This window comes from Pteronotus mesoamericanus, unplaced genomic scaffold (genome assembly GCF_021234165.1).
Source record: "Pteronotus mesoamericanus isolate MK-2021 breed Mesoamerican mustached bat unplaced genomic scaffold, CSHL_Meso_final contig_78, whole genome shotgun sequence".
Lineage (NCBI taxonomy): Eukaryota > Metazoa > Chordata > Mammalia > Chiroptera > Mormoopidae > Pteronotus > Pteronotus mesoamericanus.
Window position 1 is genome coordinate 548,898 of NW_026555258.1, and position 15,404 is coordinate 564,301.

General features: G+C 71.0%; 4 protein-coding genes across 4 annotated transcripts; 3 read left to right on the top strand and 1 right to left on the bottom strand.

Annotated features, from left to right (window-relative positions):
- Positions 1-523: 523 nt before the first annotated feature.
- SSNA1 (SS nuclear autoantigen 1) lies at positions 524-2,206 on the bottom strand. The gene is made up of 3 exons (XM_054584109.1): positions 2,061-2,206; positions 1,391-1,590; positions 524-981 (listed from the first exon to the last, which is right to left on the bottom strand). Exons 1-3 carry the CDS (start codon positions 2,110-2,112, stop codon positions 874-876), a joined length of 360 nt encoding a protein of 119 aa, XP_054440084.1. The 5' UTR covers positions 2,113-2,206; the 3' UTR covers positions 524-873.
- ANAPC2 (anaphase promoting complex subunit 2) lies at positions 2,096-9,929 on the top strand. The gene is given in 14 exon segments (XM_054584108.1): positions 2,096-2,222; positions 2,225-2,385; positions 2,675-3,297; positions 4,186-4,318; positions 5,206-5,380; positions 5,778-5,897; positions 6,201-6,318; positions 6,775-6,956; positions 7,171-7,312; positions 7,524-7,599; positions 7,687-7,890; positions 9,022-9,151; positions 9,293-9,528; positions 9,608-9,929. Coding segments are annotated over 14 exon segments (2,625 nt in total). The 5' UTR covers positions 2,096-2,110; the 3' UTR covers positions 9,821-9,929.
- A 2,353-nt stretch (positions 9,930-12,282) lies between these two features.
- TMEM210 (transmembrane protein 210) lies at positions 12,283-13,217 on the top strand. Its single transcript, XM_054584706.1, has 4 exons — positions 12,283-12,370; positions 12,524-12,659; positions 12,892-12,921; positions 13,028-13,217. The coding sequence occupies exons 1-4, from the start codon at positions 12,283-12,285 to the stop codon at positions 13,215-13,217; spliced, it is 444 nt and encodes a 147-aa protein (XP_054440681.1).
- A 1,013-nt stretch (positions 13,218-14,230) lies between these two features.
- LRRC26 (leucine rich repeat containing 26) lies at positions 14,231-15,383 on the top strand. Its single transcript, XM_054584110.1, has 2 exons — positions 14,231-14,921; positions 15,004-15,383. The coding sequence occupies exons 1-2, from the start codon at positions 14,231-14,233 to the stop codon at positions 15,315-15,317; spliced, it is 1,005 nt and encodes a 334-aa protein (XP_054440085.1). The 3' UTR covers positions 15,318-15,383.
- Positions 15,384-15,404: the final 21 nt, after the last annotated feature.

Consider the following 15,404-nt stretch of genomic DNA (forward strand, 5'->3'; position numbering starts at 1 on the left):
CGCAGCCGCCGCAGATCGGGTTCAGCTGTCCGCGCCCCCGCACCCCGCAGCGGGGGCTGTTCACCACCCAGGCGCCAGTGCTGACCCTGCTGGGGAGGCTGAGCTGGGGGGGGGGGGCGGGCTTTCTGGTCTTTCCCCAGGACTTGGACCCTCTGCCTGTACCTACTTGCCCCCTGGCACACAACTGCAATGGCCCCATAGGGGCCAAGGGGCCAAAGGAGATGGACCCAGGGAGGAGGGCGGGCCCCACGCCCCCTGCAAATCTGGCAGCGGGAGGGTGGGAGGCGTCGACGCTGTCGCTGAGCAGGATCTGGGGGCGCGGAGCTGAGGCACAGCCCTTGCCGGGTGACCGGAGCCCAGGACCAGCAGGCAGGGCCCCTGACCAAGGGTGGGCTGCAGGTGCGGGCCTCAGGTGAAGGGGGCCAGGAACAGAGGGAGGGTGGGCGGCTTGAGTCAAAGCAGGTGCTCAGGGGCCCCTGCCTCGTGTTCGCAGCCCCCTTCTCCGGCCAGGGTGGCACGGGTCTTTAAAAACACAACCTTTATTGACAGTCACAGGCCACTAGGGCGAGCTCGCAGATGACAAAAGGCCCAGGAGACTCCCATGATGCTGAGAGTCTAGAAGAAGCAGGGCTTCCCTGCAGCCCTGGCAGCGGGTGGGCCCCCCCAACCCAGGCCCAAGCAGGGTGGAGCCAGAGCCCATCGCCCCCACTGCCTGCCCTGCGTGAGCACATGGCTAGAACCGCCCCCCCGCAGGCGGGCTGCACCCCAGGCTTTCCTGGTCACCCAGGGCAGCGGAGGCGGGTGGCTGCTGCCATGAGCAGAGCTGCTTTGAAGACAGAGCCGCGGGGACGGGCCTCTGCGTGCCGGGGGCCGTCAGCTGTCCTTGCCCCCGCTGCTCTTCTGCTCTGAGGCAGTGGCCTTCGTCAGGTTCCCCGCTTCCCTCTTCAGGACACTGAGCAGAGTCTGCGAACTCTCCAGGATCTGGGGACAGAGACACATAACGGTTGTCCTGCTCTAAAGTCCCCACCGCCCGGCCTGCCTCAGCTGCCGGGCCAGGGCCAGACCACGGGGCTGTGGGGCAGGAGCAGGTGAGAGGCGGCTTCCCCTTCCGCCCCTGAACCTAGCCTGCAGTCCCTCCTTCACACCCTGGAAGCCAGGTTGGCTCGGGCCCCTGCTGCCACTGCCGCTCACAGTCCCGAACAAGCCCCACCGCACCAGCAGCGGTGCACTCGACAACCTGGGTCCCGCCGGGCCCCATGGGCAGGCCACGCCCTCACCACGAGGGGCCTGGCCGCGCCACAGTCCTGTCACTTCTGCTTGCGAGCACCCCAGGCCAGAACCCGCAGGAACCCGCCTGGCACCCAGGCCCCCGCGCTGCCCTGAGTCCCACCTTGAGGTAGGCGGCCTCGGTCTCCGCGATGGTCCGATCGAACTCGTTTCGGGAGGCGATTTTGCGGGCCAGGTTCTCGTTGACTCGGGCCAGCTTCTCAGTGAGCTGCCGCACCTCGTTCTGCAGCCGCTGCTTCTCGTCTTCTTCCTGCTGGATCTGCTGGCACAGCTCCTCCCGCTTCTGGCACAGCTCCTCAATGCCTGGGGGCGAGAGGCAGGGCCGTGGGCTCGGGCGGCGGGGAGAGCGCCTCCCCCCACCCCGCCGCAGCCCACCGCGTCGTAGGACACGGCGGTGGCGGAGGGCCCAGGTGCCGGCCTGGCCCCTGCCCCGGGGCCAGGCCAGCGTCCTACCTCCCGGGGGTCTCCGAGTTAAAGGCGGCACCGCACAGACCGCCCTGCGCGGGGCCTGGAGGCAGGACGTCCTCAGGCGTTTTTTGGGTTGTTTTTTGTTTTTTGTTTTTTGCTCACTCTACAGACACCCAGCACCTGGTGCGGGTCGCATGGCGGCTGCACGCCGGGAAGGTCCGAACGGCCTCCGCGCCGTCGGACCAGGCCACCCCCGCCCCGACAGGACAACAAACTCCGCCCGGCGCCGCGGGCCAGCTACGGCCTGGGCGGCTAACCCCGCGCCCTCCCCGCCTGCTTTGCGGGCGCGCCGCGCGGCCGCTCACATTTGACCAGCTCGTTGTTGTAGTTCTGCAGCGCCGCGCCCTGCTGGGTCATGGTCGCCTCCGGGGGTCCCCGCCACTACAACCGCCGCTACCGCATCGCCGCCCGCGCGGGCGCACCGCCTCCTAACAGCGCGCCTACCGACTGCGTCACCGTCGCGCGCGCCTGGCTACGTCATCACCGCGCGCGGCGCCCGGAGGCTCTGGGAGCGGGTGGGCGCGGATGGCGGCGGCGGAGGCGGACGGGCCCCCCGGGCCGGCCCAGGAGCTGCTGGTGGCCTGGAACACCGTGAGCACCGGGCTGGTGCCGCCGGCCGCGCTGGGACTGGTGAGGCCCGGGGCCCGGGCGGCGTGCGCGCGGTGTTCCCGGGACCTTGCGCGCTGTCGCAGGGCGTGCGCCCCCGGGTGCCTGTGGCTGCGTGTGTCTCCCGCCCCGAGTTGCCTCTTCTCCCCGGTCCCGCCTCGTTCGGCTGCCCGGAAGCCCTTGCCGCGGAGGAGTGGCGGCGGCGTCTCCGCAGCCTCCCCTCCGCTGTGCCCCTTCCCCACCTGCCCCCAGCTGTCCGCGCCTTCCCACCTCCACGCTGTGTTCACTGCTCCCCGCGGTCTTCTCCCTCCAGGCGTCCTCCCGGACCAGCGGGGCAGTCCCGCCCAAGGAGGAGGAGCTGCGGGCTGCGGTGGAGGTGCTGAGGGCCCACGGAGTGCACTCGGTCCTGGAGGAATGGTTCCTGGAGGTGCTGCAGAACGACCTGCAGGCCAACATCTCCCCCGAGTTCTGGAACGCCGTCTCGCAGCGCGAGAACTGTGCGGACGAGCCCCAGTGCCTCCTGCTGCTCCTGGACGCCTTCGGGCTGCTGGAGAGCCGCCTGGACCCTTACCTGCGGAGCCTGGAGCTCCTGGAGAAATGGACACGCCTGGGCCTGCTGATGGGCACCGGCGCTCAGGGGCTGCGGGACAAGGTCCACACCACGCTGCGGGGCGTCCTGTTCTTTTCCACTCCCAGAACCTTTCAGGAGATGGTCCAGCGCCTCTACGGGCGCTTCTTGCGAGTCTACATGCAGAGTAAGAGGAAAGGAGAAGGGGGCACAGACCCGGAGCTGGAGGGGGACTTAGACAGCCGGTATGCGCGCCGCCGGTACTACCGGCTTCTGCAGAGCCCTCTGTGCGCGGGATGTGGCAGCGACAAGCAGCAGTGCTGGTGCCGCCAGGCCCTGGAGCAGTTCCACCAGCTCAGCCAGGTCCTGTGAGTACCCGCGCGGTGCGGCCCTGCTTGCCCCTGCTCCCCACCCGGCGCGGCTGGCCGGTGCAGGGAGCGGGCGCGCTGGCTGGCCTCTGCTGGCCGTCCTGCGGCCGTGGGCCTGGCAGAGGGAGGGTTCCCAGGGTGCTTGGGCGGTGAGTTGGGCACCTTTTGTCCTCACAGAGGCGTGTCTGTCGCTCACACTAGCTCAGGGTTTCACGCTTGGTTTCTGCTAAGATCCTGCGTGAACCCCCGTTTCCCGCAGTGCTCAGCGGTGCCGTCTGTCGGCTCCCGAGGAAGAGTGACGTTCGTTTTCCTCTGCTGTTGCAAGGGGCGGGCTCGCTGCCTCTTCTCTGTGGCGCCCGTCGGAGGTGGGGGGTGGGGGCCGCTGGCTGGGCAAGCAGGTGCCTTTCCAGCTCTTCGAAGAGGGAAAGATTTCCTCGTCTTTGTTTGGAGAGCCAGATTCTGCTGCGCGGCCTTCCACCCTCTGCGGGCGCTTGGGACAGGTCCGCCCGCGGAGTGAAGCAGCAGCAGTGTGGCTGTTAGGCAGGGTCTGTTGGCTGGTCCGGGGCGGCCCCGCTGCTGGCTGGGGTCAGAGGGCCTGCAGGCTCCTGCTGGGTTCTTTCTGGGTGGAAGCCATGCAGAGGCGCTTTCTCATCTCCCCGCGGGACCTCATGCTGTTGTAGCTGCCGCTTCAGAGCCAGCCGTTCCTGGGGGACGAGGCTTTGACCCCCGAGAGCCCCGCACGCTGCTCACGGGGCGGCTAGCGGTCTGCGCGGGCGGAGGGGCCCGTAGGGGAGCGTGGGCGCCCTGGACGGGAGGGTGGGGCCGGGGCGGGCCCTGGCGCGGGGTGGGTGAGCACGCGGCCGCAGGCTCACGGGCGGGCTCTTCCAGGCACCGGCTCAGCCTGCTGGAGCGAGTCAGCGCCGAGGCTGTGACCGTCACCCTGCACCAGGTGACCCGGGAGAGGATGGAGGACCGCTGCCGGGGCGAGTACGAGCGCTCCTTCCTCCGCGAGTTCCACAAGGTGACGGCGCCTTCTCGGGCCCTGCCCCTGGGGACTAGGGAGTGGGTTGCTGATGAACGGGACCTTCTGGCTTTAGAAGCAGCCAGGGTGCAGGGGTCCGAAGAGCAGACTCGCGGGCGGTGGAGGCTGCCCTGGTGCTGGGGGGAGGCTGGTCCTCAGGGCCCCCTGGGGTGGCCGCAAGGATGAGCCCATGCCGTGTGCAGCAAAGTCTGTGCACGATCGCCCAGCCGGGGATGGTGCCGGGGGCCGCCGTGTCACCGTGAGGGGCCGTGTGGCTGGGCCGTGCTCCGGGACTCTGCTCTGGGCTCCCAGCACCGTGGAGGAGCGGGGACCCCCATGGGGGGCTGTCCAGCCTGCGCCCACTTGCCAGATGTCTTCCCGCCACACCTTGGGACCTGGCTCCCGAGGGTGCGGATCCGCTGGGTCCGTCCCCGCGGCAGGTCTGGAGTGGGGGTGGGCCTGGGGGCCTGGCAGGGGTCGCTGCGCTGTCCCTGGTCGCCCAGTGGCCAGCGTTCCTTGCGGGGTCGGACAGGCTGGGGGAGCGTCTGCGGCCCGCGGCGGGACGTCTTGTAGGCTCGCCTGCTCACGGGCAGAAATGCTCTCGCTGTCCTCTGAGCGGTGGCGCGTGGGGGCCCGTGCGTGGGGGCCCAGGTGTGTCCGTCTGTCCCTTCAGGCGGGGTGAGCCCGGGCTCCGTGCCGTGTCAGGGCCGCTCTTACGACGCGGAAGGAACAGCAGGGTGCGTGGGGGAGGGCCTGGGGTGCCCTCGTGGGCCGTCCCCTGCTGATGCTCCTGTGCGCCCACCCCCCAGAGCGGGCGGCCTTGGGCTGGCCCCCCTCCGTGCCGGGTCAGGCAAGGCCGACCCCCGATGCCTGTGTTCTCCCGGCAGTGGATCGAGCGGGTGGTCGGCTGGCTGGGCAGGGTGTTCCTGCAGGATGGCCCGGCCCGGCCGGCGGCCCCCGAGGCCGGCCCCACGCTGCGGCGCTGGCGCTGCCACGTGCAGAGGTTCTTCTACCGCATCTATGCTGGCCTGCGCATCGAGGAACTCTTCAGCATCGTCCGAGGTCAGCCCCGCCGCCTCCCCGGGGCCCCGCCCTGCGGCGCTCCCCGGTGGGGGGCCCCACACAGGGCAGACACTCCAGCCCCGTGTCCGAACCGGGGCAGGCGGGGGGTGGGGGTGTTAAGACGACGGGATGGTGCTTCGGGGGTCCGCCCTGGCTCCTCTGCCCCGCGGCCCTGCTCCGGCCCTCCCGTGCGCTGCCCGCCGCCCCGCGGGGCGGTCGTGACCAAACACGTGGGCCCTCGGAGGCTGCAGCGACTCGTGGGGCCCGGCGGGTGGTCCTCACTGTAGGCGTGGGCGGGGCCCCTCGCCCACCGGGCCCCGCCCCCACGGTGCGGTGCCTGGGGTTGTGCGCGGGTACGCGGTCCACGTGCACATGGGCGAGCGCGGCCCACCCGCAGACTTCCCGGACTCCCGGCCGGCCGTCGAGGACCTCAAGTACTGCCTGGAGAGGACGGACCAGAGGCAGCAGCTGCTGGTGTCCCTCAAGGCTGCGCTGGAGACACGGCTGCTCCACCCAGGTGTGGCCCTGCCTCCGGCCCGGGCCCCAGGCCGCGGCGGGTTAACGAACAGCGTTGGGGTCTTTGGGGGCAGGCCTGGGGGCGGGCGGCGCATGAGCCCCTGACACAGTCTGCTTGCGGGGGGCGCCCAGATCCGGGGAAGCCCAGGAGAACCCCATGCGAGTGGCAGTGGGAGGGGCTGGCCCCGTCCCTGCAGATGTCCCGGGGCGTGGGGCGTGGGGCGTGGTGGCCACCGCACACAGCCTGGCCTGCCGGGTGCCGTCCGCACACCCCCACCGGCTCTAGCCTCCTCCCCTGCTGCAGGCGTCAACACGTGTGACATCATCACCCTCTACATCTCGGCCATCAAGGCGCTGCGGGTGCTGGATCCCTCCATGGTCATCCTGGAGGTGGCCTGTGAGCCCGTCCGCCGCTACCTGAGGTGAGCCCCGCACCGCGGAGCTCCTCCCTGGCTCCGCCTTGTCGCTCGGTGTCACCACGCGCCCGCCCGTCCCATTCCCAGCACGGAGACGGCCCGGTCTGACGGGAGGAGGGGACCCACCACAGGGGCAGCCTCGGCCAGAGAGGACGCTGGGCTGGGAGCCACGTCACAGCCACCCGGCCGCCCCGCCGACCCCGGGCAGCCGGGGCAGCAGGGCTGGAGGTGCCTGGGGCTGCCCCGACTTGCACCTGTCACGTCTGTGCCAGGAGCGGCCTGGCCGTGGGCCATCGGGTCATCTCAGCCCCTGCTGCTCCCAGAGAGCGATGGTTTATTTTGTTTTATTTCGTTTCTTAAGCAAAAGCTTGAGAGCTCGTCTTTGGCCCCAGCCGAGGTCCTGGTGGGGTGGGGGGAGGGCGCTGTTGCGCTGCATCCTGAGGCCACGGGCTCACGCCGCAGGACGCGGGAGGACACGGTGAGGCAGATCGTGGCTGGGCTGACGGGGGACTCGGACGGGACGGGGGACCTGGCTGTGGAGCTGTCCAGGACGGACCCGGCGAGCCTGGAGACCGGCCAGGACAGCGAGGATGATGCCGGCGAGCCCGAGGACTGGGTCCCCGACCCTGTAGACGCCGACCCAGGTCCGCACCCGCCAGCCTTGCCAGGCCCTGCGTTGGGGGGGGGGTGTCCTCCTGGGTGGCGCTGTGGGTGCCAGGTCGTTGCCACGTGTGCTCCGAGGCGTGGGGGGTCAGAGGTCAGTGCCCAGCCCACAGCCAGTGGGCCTGCCCACTGGGGTTTTGCTGCCGCCTCTGTCCCTGCGTGGTGCCAGCGGCGCCCCCTCCCCACGCTGTGCAGGGAAGTCCAGCTCCAAGCGGCGCTCCTCCGACATCATCAGCCTGCTGGTCAGCATCTACGGCAGCAAGGACCTGTTCATCAACGAGTACCGCTCGCTGCTGGCTGACCGCCTGCTGCACCAGTTCAGCTTCAGCCCCGAGCGGTGAGGCGCCGGGCACTGTGGCCCCCACGCTGTCTCAGGCCACCTGCTGTGGGCCCCAGTGCATGCTGGTGCTGACTGGGGTCCCCTCAGCCCGGGCAGGCTGTGCCCTGTGCTCCCTGCTGCCGGGGGAGAGCCTCGGGGGACCCTGCGCTGGGGGGCAATGGGCGCCGGGGGGCAGGCGAAGCCACGGCTCTGAGACGCGCCCTCCTAGGGAGATTCGCAATGTGGAGCTGCTGAAGCTGCGGTTCGGCGAGGCCCCCATGCACTTCTGCGAGGTCATGCTGAAGGTGGGTGCCAGGCCCCACCCGCTGCCCGCCCCGCCCCAGCCGGCCAGCCCGCCCTGAGACCCTCCCTGCTTCCCACTGGCTCCCCAGGACATGGCCGACTCGCGCCGCATCAACGCCAACATCCGGGAGGAGGACGAGAAGCGGCCTGCGGAGGAGCAGCCGCCGTTCGGGGTCTACGCCGTCATCCTGTCCAGCGAGTTCTGGCCGCCCTTCAAGGAGGAGAAGCTGGAGGTGCCCGCGGACATCAGGGAGGCCCTGGAGGCCTACTGCCGGAAGTACGAGAAGCTGAAGGTACTGTCCCGCCTCCCGGCGGGGCTGCGTCCCAGCGGGGAGGCCCTTCCAGACACGCCCGCAGGCTGTGCCGGCCGGCCGAGCGGCTGGGCACCGTCCGGCGCCCCCGGCACGCCCAGTCCTCGCCGCCGGCGGCCCCCCAGGCCCTCGTGTCTGCTCTCCTGCCGCCTTCCCTCTGCGGAGCCCGCGTGCGTGCGTGTCCCTGCGTCGCCCACGCTTCTCGGCAGCATCCTCTGCACCTTCGCTGCCCGTGTTCCCCGCACCCGTCTCTTCGAGGCCCCCGGGCTTGATGGGCCCGCAGCTCAGAATCCCCAGCTTCGGCCCGTCACCCGGCTCTGCGCCACTGCCACTGTTCAGGTGTCTGTCAGGGCGGCACCCCCGTCCCAGGACCAAAACCTGCTTCCTGTCGTGGTTGTGACTGAGTGCCACAGGCCAGGTGGCTCCAGGCCGCGGTGCCGGCCCCGGCGGGCGTGGCGAGGAGCGTCACCCCACAGCCGACAGGCCGCGGGCCTGATCCGGGGGGCGCGGGTGCCGGAGGCAGCCGGCCGAGGCGTCTCGCTCACGTTGTTTCTCCCCCTCCCTCCTTCTAAAAGCAGCAAAAAACTGTTCTCGGGTGAGGATCAAAAAAAACACAAAACGACAAAAACACCCCGAGGCCTCTGGGCTCTGGAGGCCGGAGCCTGAGGCCGGGGTTGCAGGGCCTGCTGCCTGGCGGCTGCAGGGGGGAGACATCCGGCTGCATCCGGCTCCTCCCGGCTCCCGGTGGTGCCGGCTGGCCCTGTGGTCCTTGGCCTCCGGCCGGGACACTCTGGTTTCCACCTGTCTTCACGTGGCTCTTTCCTGTGTCTGTGTCGTGCGCTCTTTCTCTTACGAGGACACGGGTCATGTTGCGCGGGGGCCCGTCTGCTCCAGGGCAGGCGCCCGAATTACGCCTGCAGCGCCCGTTTCCCGGTCAGGCCGCCTGCCTTCCTGGCGGCAAAGACGAGGAGGCACAGTTCCGCTTCCCGCAGCCGGGCTCGGCGGGTCCCTGCTGTTGGTGGCAGTGGTTGGGGCTGGGCGCTGCAGCCTCCTCCCTCGCCCTGTGGCTGCCCGCCTCCCTCGGCTGCCCCTGCTCACCCTGGCCCCCCGCAGGCCATGCGCACCCTCAGCTGGAAGCACACGCTGGGCCTGGTGACCATGGACGTGGAGCTGGCGGACCGCACCCTGTCTGTGGCCGTGACCCCCGTGCAGGCCGTGGTCTTGTTGTACTTCCAGGACCAAGGTGAGCCGGCCACGCCTCCCGGGCCCAGCCTGCACCGGGAGGGGCGGGCAGGGCTTGGGCAGCCCCTTCCCTGGGGGGCCTGGCAGGGCAGAGGGGCAGCCTGGCTCAGGCCACCCCGCGTGCCCGGCTGCGTCTGCACAGCCACCTGGACCCTGGAGGCGCTGAGCAAGGCCGTGAAGATGCCAGCGGCGCTGCTGCGGAGGCGGGTGTCGGTGTGGCTGCAGCAGGGTGTGCTGCGGGAGGAGCCGGCCGGCACCTTCTCGGTGGTGGAGGAGGAGCGGCCCCAGGACCGCGACAACATGGTGCTCCTCGACAGCGACGAGGAGAGCGACTCGGGCATGGCCTCCCAGGCCGACCAGAAGGAGGAGGAGCTGCTGGTGCGCCGGGGGTGCCGGGCCGGGGCGCGGGCGCGGGCGCGGCTGGGGGGCCCGGCTGACGCAGCCGCTGTGCCCCCAGCTCTTCTGGACGTACATCCAGGCCATGCTGACCAACCTGGAGAGCCTGTCGCTGGAGCGCATCTACAGCATGCTCCGCATGTTCGTGGTCACCGGCCCCGCGCTGGCTGAGATCGACCTGCAGGAGCTGCAGGCCTTCCTGCAGAAGAAGGTGCGCGACCAGCAGCTGGTCTACGCGGCTGGCGTCTACCGCCTGCCCAAGAGCTGCAGCTGATGCCCATCAGGCCCTCCCCACCCGCCTGTGTCCCACCGGCCGGATGGCCTGCGCCCCCACGCCGTGCCTGGACCTCCCCCCGGCCCCCCTGTCCCCCACCCTCGTGTCTCCCACCACACGCGGCCCCGTCCCCAGCGTGCAGAATAAAGCAGGCGGTTCCTCATTTTTTCCTGTTTTGGTGGCTTTGCGGCCCGTGTGACGCGTGACCCAGTCTCCCTCCAGGCTGCCTCCTGGGAGCAGGGAGGGGACCGCAGGAGAGGCCAGGGCTGCACACCTGTGTTTGGGCTCGAACCCTTCAGGGCATCCCGGAGACCCAGAGCTCAGACAGCAGTGAGCACATGGTGACCTGGTGGCCCTTGAGCTGTGTGCCCGGCTTCCGGCAGCAGCCTCACTCCTCTGGCCTTTGGAAGGAGCCTTTGGGTCACCTCCCTCTGCCTGGCCTGAGGGTCCAGCGCCCCAGTGCAGGGCCAAGAGCCCCAGGACCGCTGCTGGGACATGCGAGCTCCATCAAGCGGCCTGAGGCATGCAGGTGGCTGAGCGTCCCTGCCGGGCCAGGAGCTTCCTACGTCCCCGGCGGGAGGGGCTGCCGGGGACGTGCCCTTGCGACGGGGGAACTGGACGTTGGTCCGCAGGTCCCACACTGGAGCCGCGCGGCCGCGGCGCTCACAGCCCGCAGTGAAGCGTGGTCTCAGGAAAGCCACTTACCTCCGCACCCTAGCGCGCGGTCAGGACGCACCGGGCCCAGGGCTCAGCGCCGGACAGCGGGCCCTCGGAGCCCAGCCTCCCCCGGCGCAGCGGCTCCCCTGCCATGTCCAAGGCCCTGCCCCAGGCCAGAGCTGGGGACCCGGCGGTCCCTGAGGTGGGCGAGAGCGAGGGCTCTCCCAGGCCTCACTCATCAGGCAGGAACTGCTCTAGCTGGTGGCTGTCCCTGCAGACAACAAAGTCCCTTTGGAATGTGTGTGTCCACTGCCCAGGTATCCCAGGCCTGGAGCTGTGCCTGCTGTCCCCAGACACCCTGAGGGTCCCCGCAGGCCACCCCCACCTCTGCACATGGCCAGCTCCCCATGAGCGACGTTCCCAGCTCTAGGCCCTGAGCGACGTTCCCAGCTCTAGGGCTTCCCCTTCGACCCTGGAGAACTCTGCCTGCCACAGGGGGCTTGAAGGGGGACGGGGAGGAACGGGGCCCAGAGCCCTGGCAGTGGCAGGATCCGGACAGGCTGGCAGCCCCTGCCTCTGCCCCCCAGCCCCGGCCGGGCCGCTCTGTGACCGGCGCTGCGGTCACAGCAGAAGGGCAGGCTCCCCGCTCTCTGAGCTCTGGCGGGCCCTGCGTCTCCCGACACCAGGGTCCACTTGGCACCTGCCTGGCCGTGCCTTCGTCATCCTCACCAGGACGCAAACCTGCTGGACTGGCCTGGCAGGGCGGCGGCGGCGGGCACAGGTGCGCCCGCTCCACGCGCCCCATTGGACTCGGAGTGTGGCGCGACCCAGGGCGTCTTGGGGCACGACATCGCTCCACAGACGTAGAGCTGCCAGTGGGTCCCCGAGGGTCCCCCCAGGGGACAGCTGTGTCGGGTCAGGGGGGTCCCAAATGGCCAGGGCCCAGCTCCGCAACTCAGCTGTGGGGCAGGGCACTTCCTCCTGCTGCAGCGGTGGTTGGCCAGGGGCCAGAGCAGGAGGGCAGGGCGGCGGCCGAGGTTAACCCCGGCCGTGCCAGCTGCGGGCAGGGCCCAGGCCGCGCTCACCTGGTCTGCTTGAAGCTGCGCAGAGACCAGGCCGCGGAGGGCAGGCCGCTGGTCCTGAGGGGGCGGAGGCGGAGACGTTAACGAAGAGTTTCAGCCCGAGCCTCAGTCGCCGCCTGCAGCCATTTCTGACCCACCCGCCCCTGGAGGAGGGTGGCCCAGGGAGGCGTGCGGCCTGTGAGCAGGGCCCCCAGCACCCTGGGTGGTCGGGGCCCCTGAGGGCCTGCAGCCTTGGGCGTCTCTGGGGTGCCGGCTGGGTCCCCCTCCAAAGAGCCGGCGCGGGGGCAGCGGGCACAGGCCCGCTCCCTGACCCCCTTCGGCCCCCCGCTCGTCCCAGCCCCGGGGGCAGGGCGGCCCCGCAGGTCGCTGCCCAAGCCCCACCTGAGCAGCTGCGGCCCTCCCTCGGAAACAGGCCTGGCGCTGCCCCCGCGGACGCCCGCCGGCCCCGAGTGCGGGACCCTCTCCTGTGGGGCTCCGGCCCCATGGCGGGCGGCTCCACCGGTGCCCCCGCCTCAGGCCCGGCCAGGACGCTGAGGACTGGCTCCCACGGCCCCACCGGCCCCACCTGCGCCCTCCGGGGGCTCCGCGGATCCTGGCGCCTGGACAAGTGACCCTCGGGCCGAGGCCCTGCCCCCAGCCTCCCGGCCTCCCAGCCCTACTGTGAGGTCAGCGCCTTCCGACGAGTTCCGCCCAGAGGCGTGTGCGGCGGGGCTGGGGCTGGACATGGCCCCCTGTCCCCAGCCTGGCTCCCGCCTGGTTGGCAGCCCCCTGGGTCTGATATGCTTGTCCCTGTGGATCGTTCCTGCTGCAGGTGCCTCCTCGGGGCCCCAAGCCGCCCTCGCACGGGCCCCTCACTTGTCCGGGTGGGCTGGGCCACCACGAGCCAGGGGCTGCCGGGGCTGGGGGGGCCCCCGTGGGTCCTCCGCCGGCGGCCGCTGACGGCCGCTCGGGCCTGTCCCCGCAGCCAGCGGCCACTGCGACTGCAGCCTGGGCCTCAGCCGCGAGGCCCTTATCGCCCTCCTCGTGGTGCTGGTGGGTATCAGCGCCAGCTGCTTCTTCGCCCTCGTCATCGTGGCAGTTGGCGTCCTTCGCAACAAGGGGTGCGTGAGCCCCGGGGCCGGGGCGGGGCGCGGGCTGGGCTGGGCTGCCCGCCCCCTGGCGCTGCGGGCCTGCCAGGAGAGGGGCCTCGGCGACCCGGGGCGGGGGAGTCACCACTGACTCTGGCGCGGCCTCCCGACTGCGGGCTGGGGACAGGTGCACAGGGCACGTCTGGGCTCCTGGGGTCCAGCGCGGCTGTCCTGGGAGTCACACCTGCCTTCCCCCTCCCCGCAGTGAAACATGCCCTGAAACCACCGACAGAAGGTGAGTGGCACCAGGGGCGGCGGAGGGCGGGCGCCCCCTGCTCCCTGCCCCCGGGGCGGGGCATCCTCTGCCCCGGGGGAGCACTGAGCCGGCCCCTGTCCTGCAGTCTGGTGGAGCGCTATGGGGTCCAGGAAGACCACGTGGACCTCCAGTCCGTGCAGATGGAGTCCCACCTTGTGGAGCCCGAGCTGGAGGTGGCCATGATGCAGCCCATGGAGGATCACAGCCTCCTGACCATGCCCGTGGGTCCCCCGCTGACTCTAGAGGAGCCCCCCTGCTCACCCCCGCCTGAGTAGGGCTGGGCAGGCAGCTGGTGGAGGGGAATTAAACAGTATTTAGTGGTTCTGTGAGGTCCTCTCGGAACCCATGCGAGGCTAGGCCTGGGGGTGGGGGGGGGTCAGCGTGCGCCTGTCCCGCCTTCTCCTCCGTGTGGGGGAGGGGTGTGCAGCGCAACACCAGGCGCCCGCTGTCTCCCGGCCGTGGCTGGAGCCACACCCTGGTTTTCCACTTCTTCCTGCAGTAGCCTCAGCCCAGCTCCTCCCGGAGCCTTCCTGCTGCTTTGTCCCATGAAGCTGGCGGGGCTCCGGGCCCCTGCCCACCCGCCCCCCGAAAGTCTGGGACAGGACCCGCAGCGGCCGCTCCAGGGGGAGCAGCATTTGAGACGAGGACGTTCTCTGGCGCCCCCGCCCCGCCCCGCCCACGCCGCCTCCTCGAGGTTCCGGGAGCGTCCTTGGCGGGTGGGGAAGGGCGGACGGGACTCTCTCCCCTGCCGCAGGTGCGCCGGCCCCTCCGCCGCCCAGCCCGTCCCCTGGGCTCGCGCCCCCATCACGTGCTGGTGCTCCACCAATCCTGCACCTCGGGGACAGGACCCTGCCTCCGCGCGCCGCGGGTCACTGTGTACGCGCACGAGGGTCACTTTACTGAGCCCGGGAGGAGTAGAAACCTTAGGGATGAGGAGCAGGGTGCACGGGGCCCCATTCGGTGCATCGCATCCTGTGGGTGGTGTATGTGGTCCAGCTGCTCGGGCCTCAGAGAAGCTCCGGGTGGTGGACGACACGGGGCTGCGGCATCTCGTCAGCGCTGCTCCTGGCGTGGAGCCAAGAGGAGCCTGGCGCTCCGGGACAGGTGGCTGGCAGTGCCGGGCCCTGGCTATGTGCCTAGCCCCAGCCCTAGGCGGGACCAGCCGTGGGACAGGAACTGTCGGCACTTGGGCTAGACAGTTAATACTTGTGCCCGCGCAGAAGGGACAGACGGGTTCCAGGGACACACGAGCAGCAGGCCTCCCACCGCGGGGCCCACGGCTGCCCCCATGCCAAGCCCCTCCTCTCTCGCGCGGCCGCTGCTGCCGCTGTGGCTGCTGCTGCTGCTGCTGCTGCTGCTGCCGCCGCCGTGGCCTGTCTGGGCTCAAGCGTCTGCTGCGACCGCCCCCGCGGGAACCCCGGGAGCCCGGGACTGTCCTGAGGCATGTGCGTGCGCTTCGGACGGCCAGGCCAACTGCTCAGGGCGCGCGCTGCCCGCGGTGCCGGCTGGCCTGAGCTGGAGCGTGCGCGCGCTGCTGCTGGATCGCAACCGTGTGCGCGCGCTGCCGCCCGGAGCTTTCGTGGGTGCTGGCGCGCTGCTGCGCCTGGATCTGCGCGAGAACGGGCTGCGCTGGGTGCACGCGCGAGCCTTTTGGGGTCTGGGCGCGCTGCAGCAACTCGACCTTAGCGCCAACCAGCTGGAGGCGCTGGCACCTGGCACCTTCGCGTCTCTGCGCGCGCTGTGCAAACTCTCGCTAGCGGACAATCGGTTGGCGCGCCTGGAGCCTGCGACGCTGGGCGCACTCCCGCTGCTGCGTGCGCTCAGCCTGCAGGACAACGAGCTGACTGCGCTCGCGCCCGGCCTGCTGGCCGGCCTACCGGCCCTCAACACACTGCGCCTGCGCGGCAATCCCTGGGCCTGCGGCTGCGCCCTGCGCCCGCTCTGCGCCTGGCTGCGCAGGCACCCGCGGCCCGCGCCAGGTGAGCTCTCGGGGCGCAGGCGGGACTGGGTGGCCGCTGCCGCTGCCTCGCCGCTGCTTGACGCCGCGCCCCTGTCCCGCAGAGGCCGAGACGTTGCTCTGCGTGTCGCCGGGGCTCCAGACACTCCGCCCCTTGACCGCCTTCTCCGACACCGTCTTCCGCAGCTGCGTGCAGCCACTCGCTCCGCGGGACCTGGTCGTGGTCTACGCGCTGGGGCCCGTCTCCTTCCTCGCCAGTCTGGCCACCTGCCTGGCGCTGGGCTCCGTGCTCACCGCCTGCCGCGCGCGCCGCCAACGCGCCGCCGCCTGCCGCCCGCGGAGGAGGCCTCCGAAACCCGGCCGCGGCGGAGCGTCGCCGGCGGACCCCGGGAGCCCCGCCGCCACCGCCCAAGTCTGAGTGGGCCGCCCTCGAATATTCCCCCTAGTCCCTACCCCCTCTTCACACTCCCTGCAGGCATCAACAAGCGACAGACCGAAGTTTTCG

Bases quoted from the DNA above. Each gene is read 5' to 3' on its own strand.
- TMEM210 (XM_054584706.1), top strand. From the start codon at position 12,283: ATGGCCCCCTGTCCCCAGCCTGGCTCCCGCCTGGTTGGCAGCCCCCTG. The intron at 12,660-12,891 runs GTGCGTGAGCCC...CCCTCCCCGCAG, and splicing joins GGCGTCCTTCGCAACAAGGG to TGAAACATGCCCTGAAACCA. The intron at 12,922-13,027 runs GTGAGTGGCACC...CCTGTCCTGCAG, and splicing joins CCTGAAACCACCGACAGAAG to TCTGGTGGAGCGCTATGGGG.
- SSNA1 (XM_054584109.1), bottom strand. From the start codon at position 2,112: ATGACCCAGCAGGGCGCGGCGCTGCAGAACTACAACAACGAGCTGGTC. The intron at 1,591-2,060 runs GTGAGCGGCCGC...TCTCGCCCCCAG, and splicing joins CAACAACGAGCTGGTCAAAT to GCATTGAGGAGCTGTGCCAG. The intron at 982-1,390 runs GTGGGACTCAGG...CTCTGTCCCCAG, and splicing joins CCGAGGCCGCCTACCTCAAG to ATCCTGGAGAGTTCGCAGAC.
- LRRC26 (XM_054584110.1), top strand. From the start codon at position 14,231: ATGCCAAGCCCCTCCTCTCTCGCGCGGCCGCTGCTGCCGCTGTGGCTG. The intron at 14,922-15,003 runs GTGAGCTCTCGG...CCTGTCCCGCAG, and splicing joins GCACCCGCGGCCCGCGCCAG to AGGCCGAGACGTTGCTCTGC.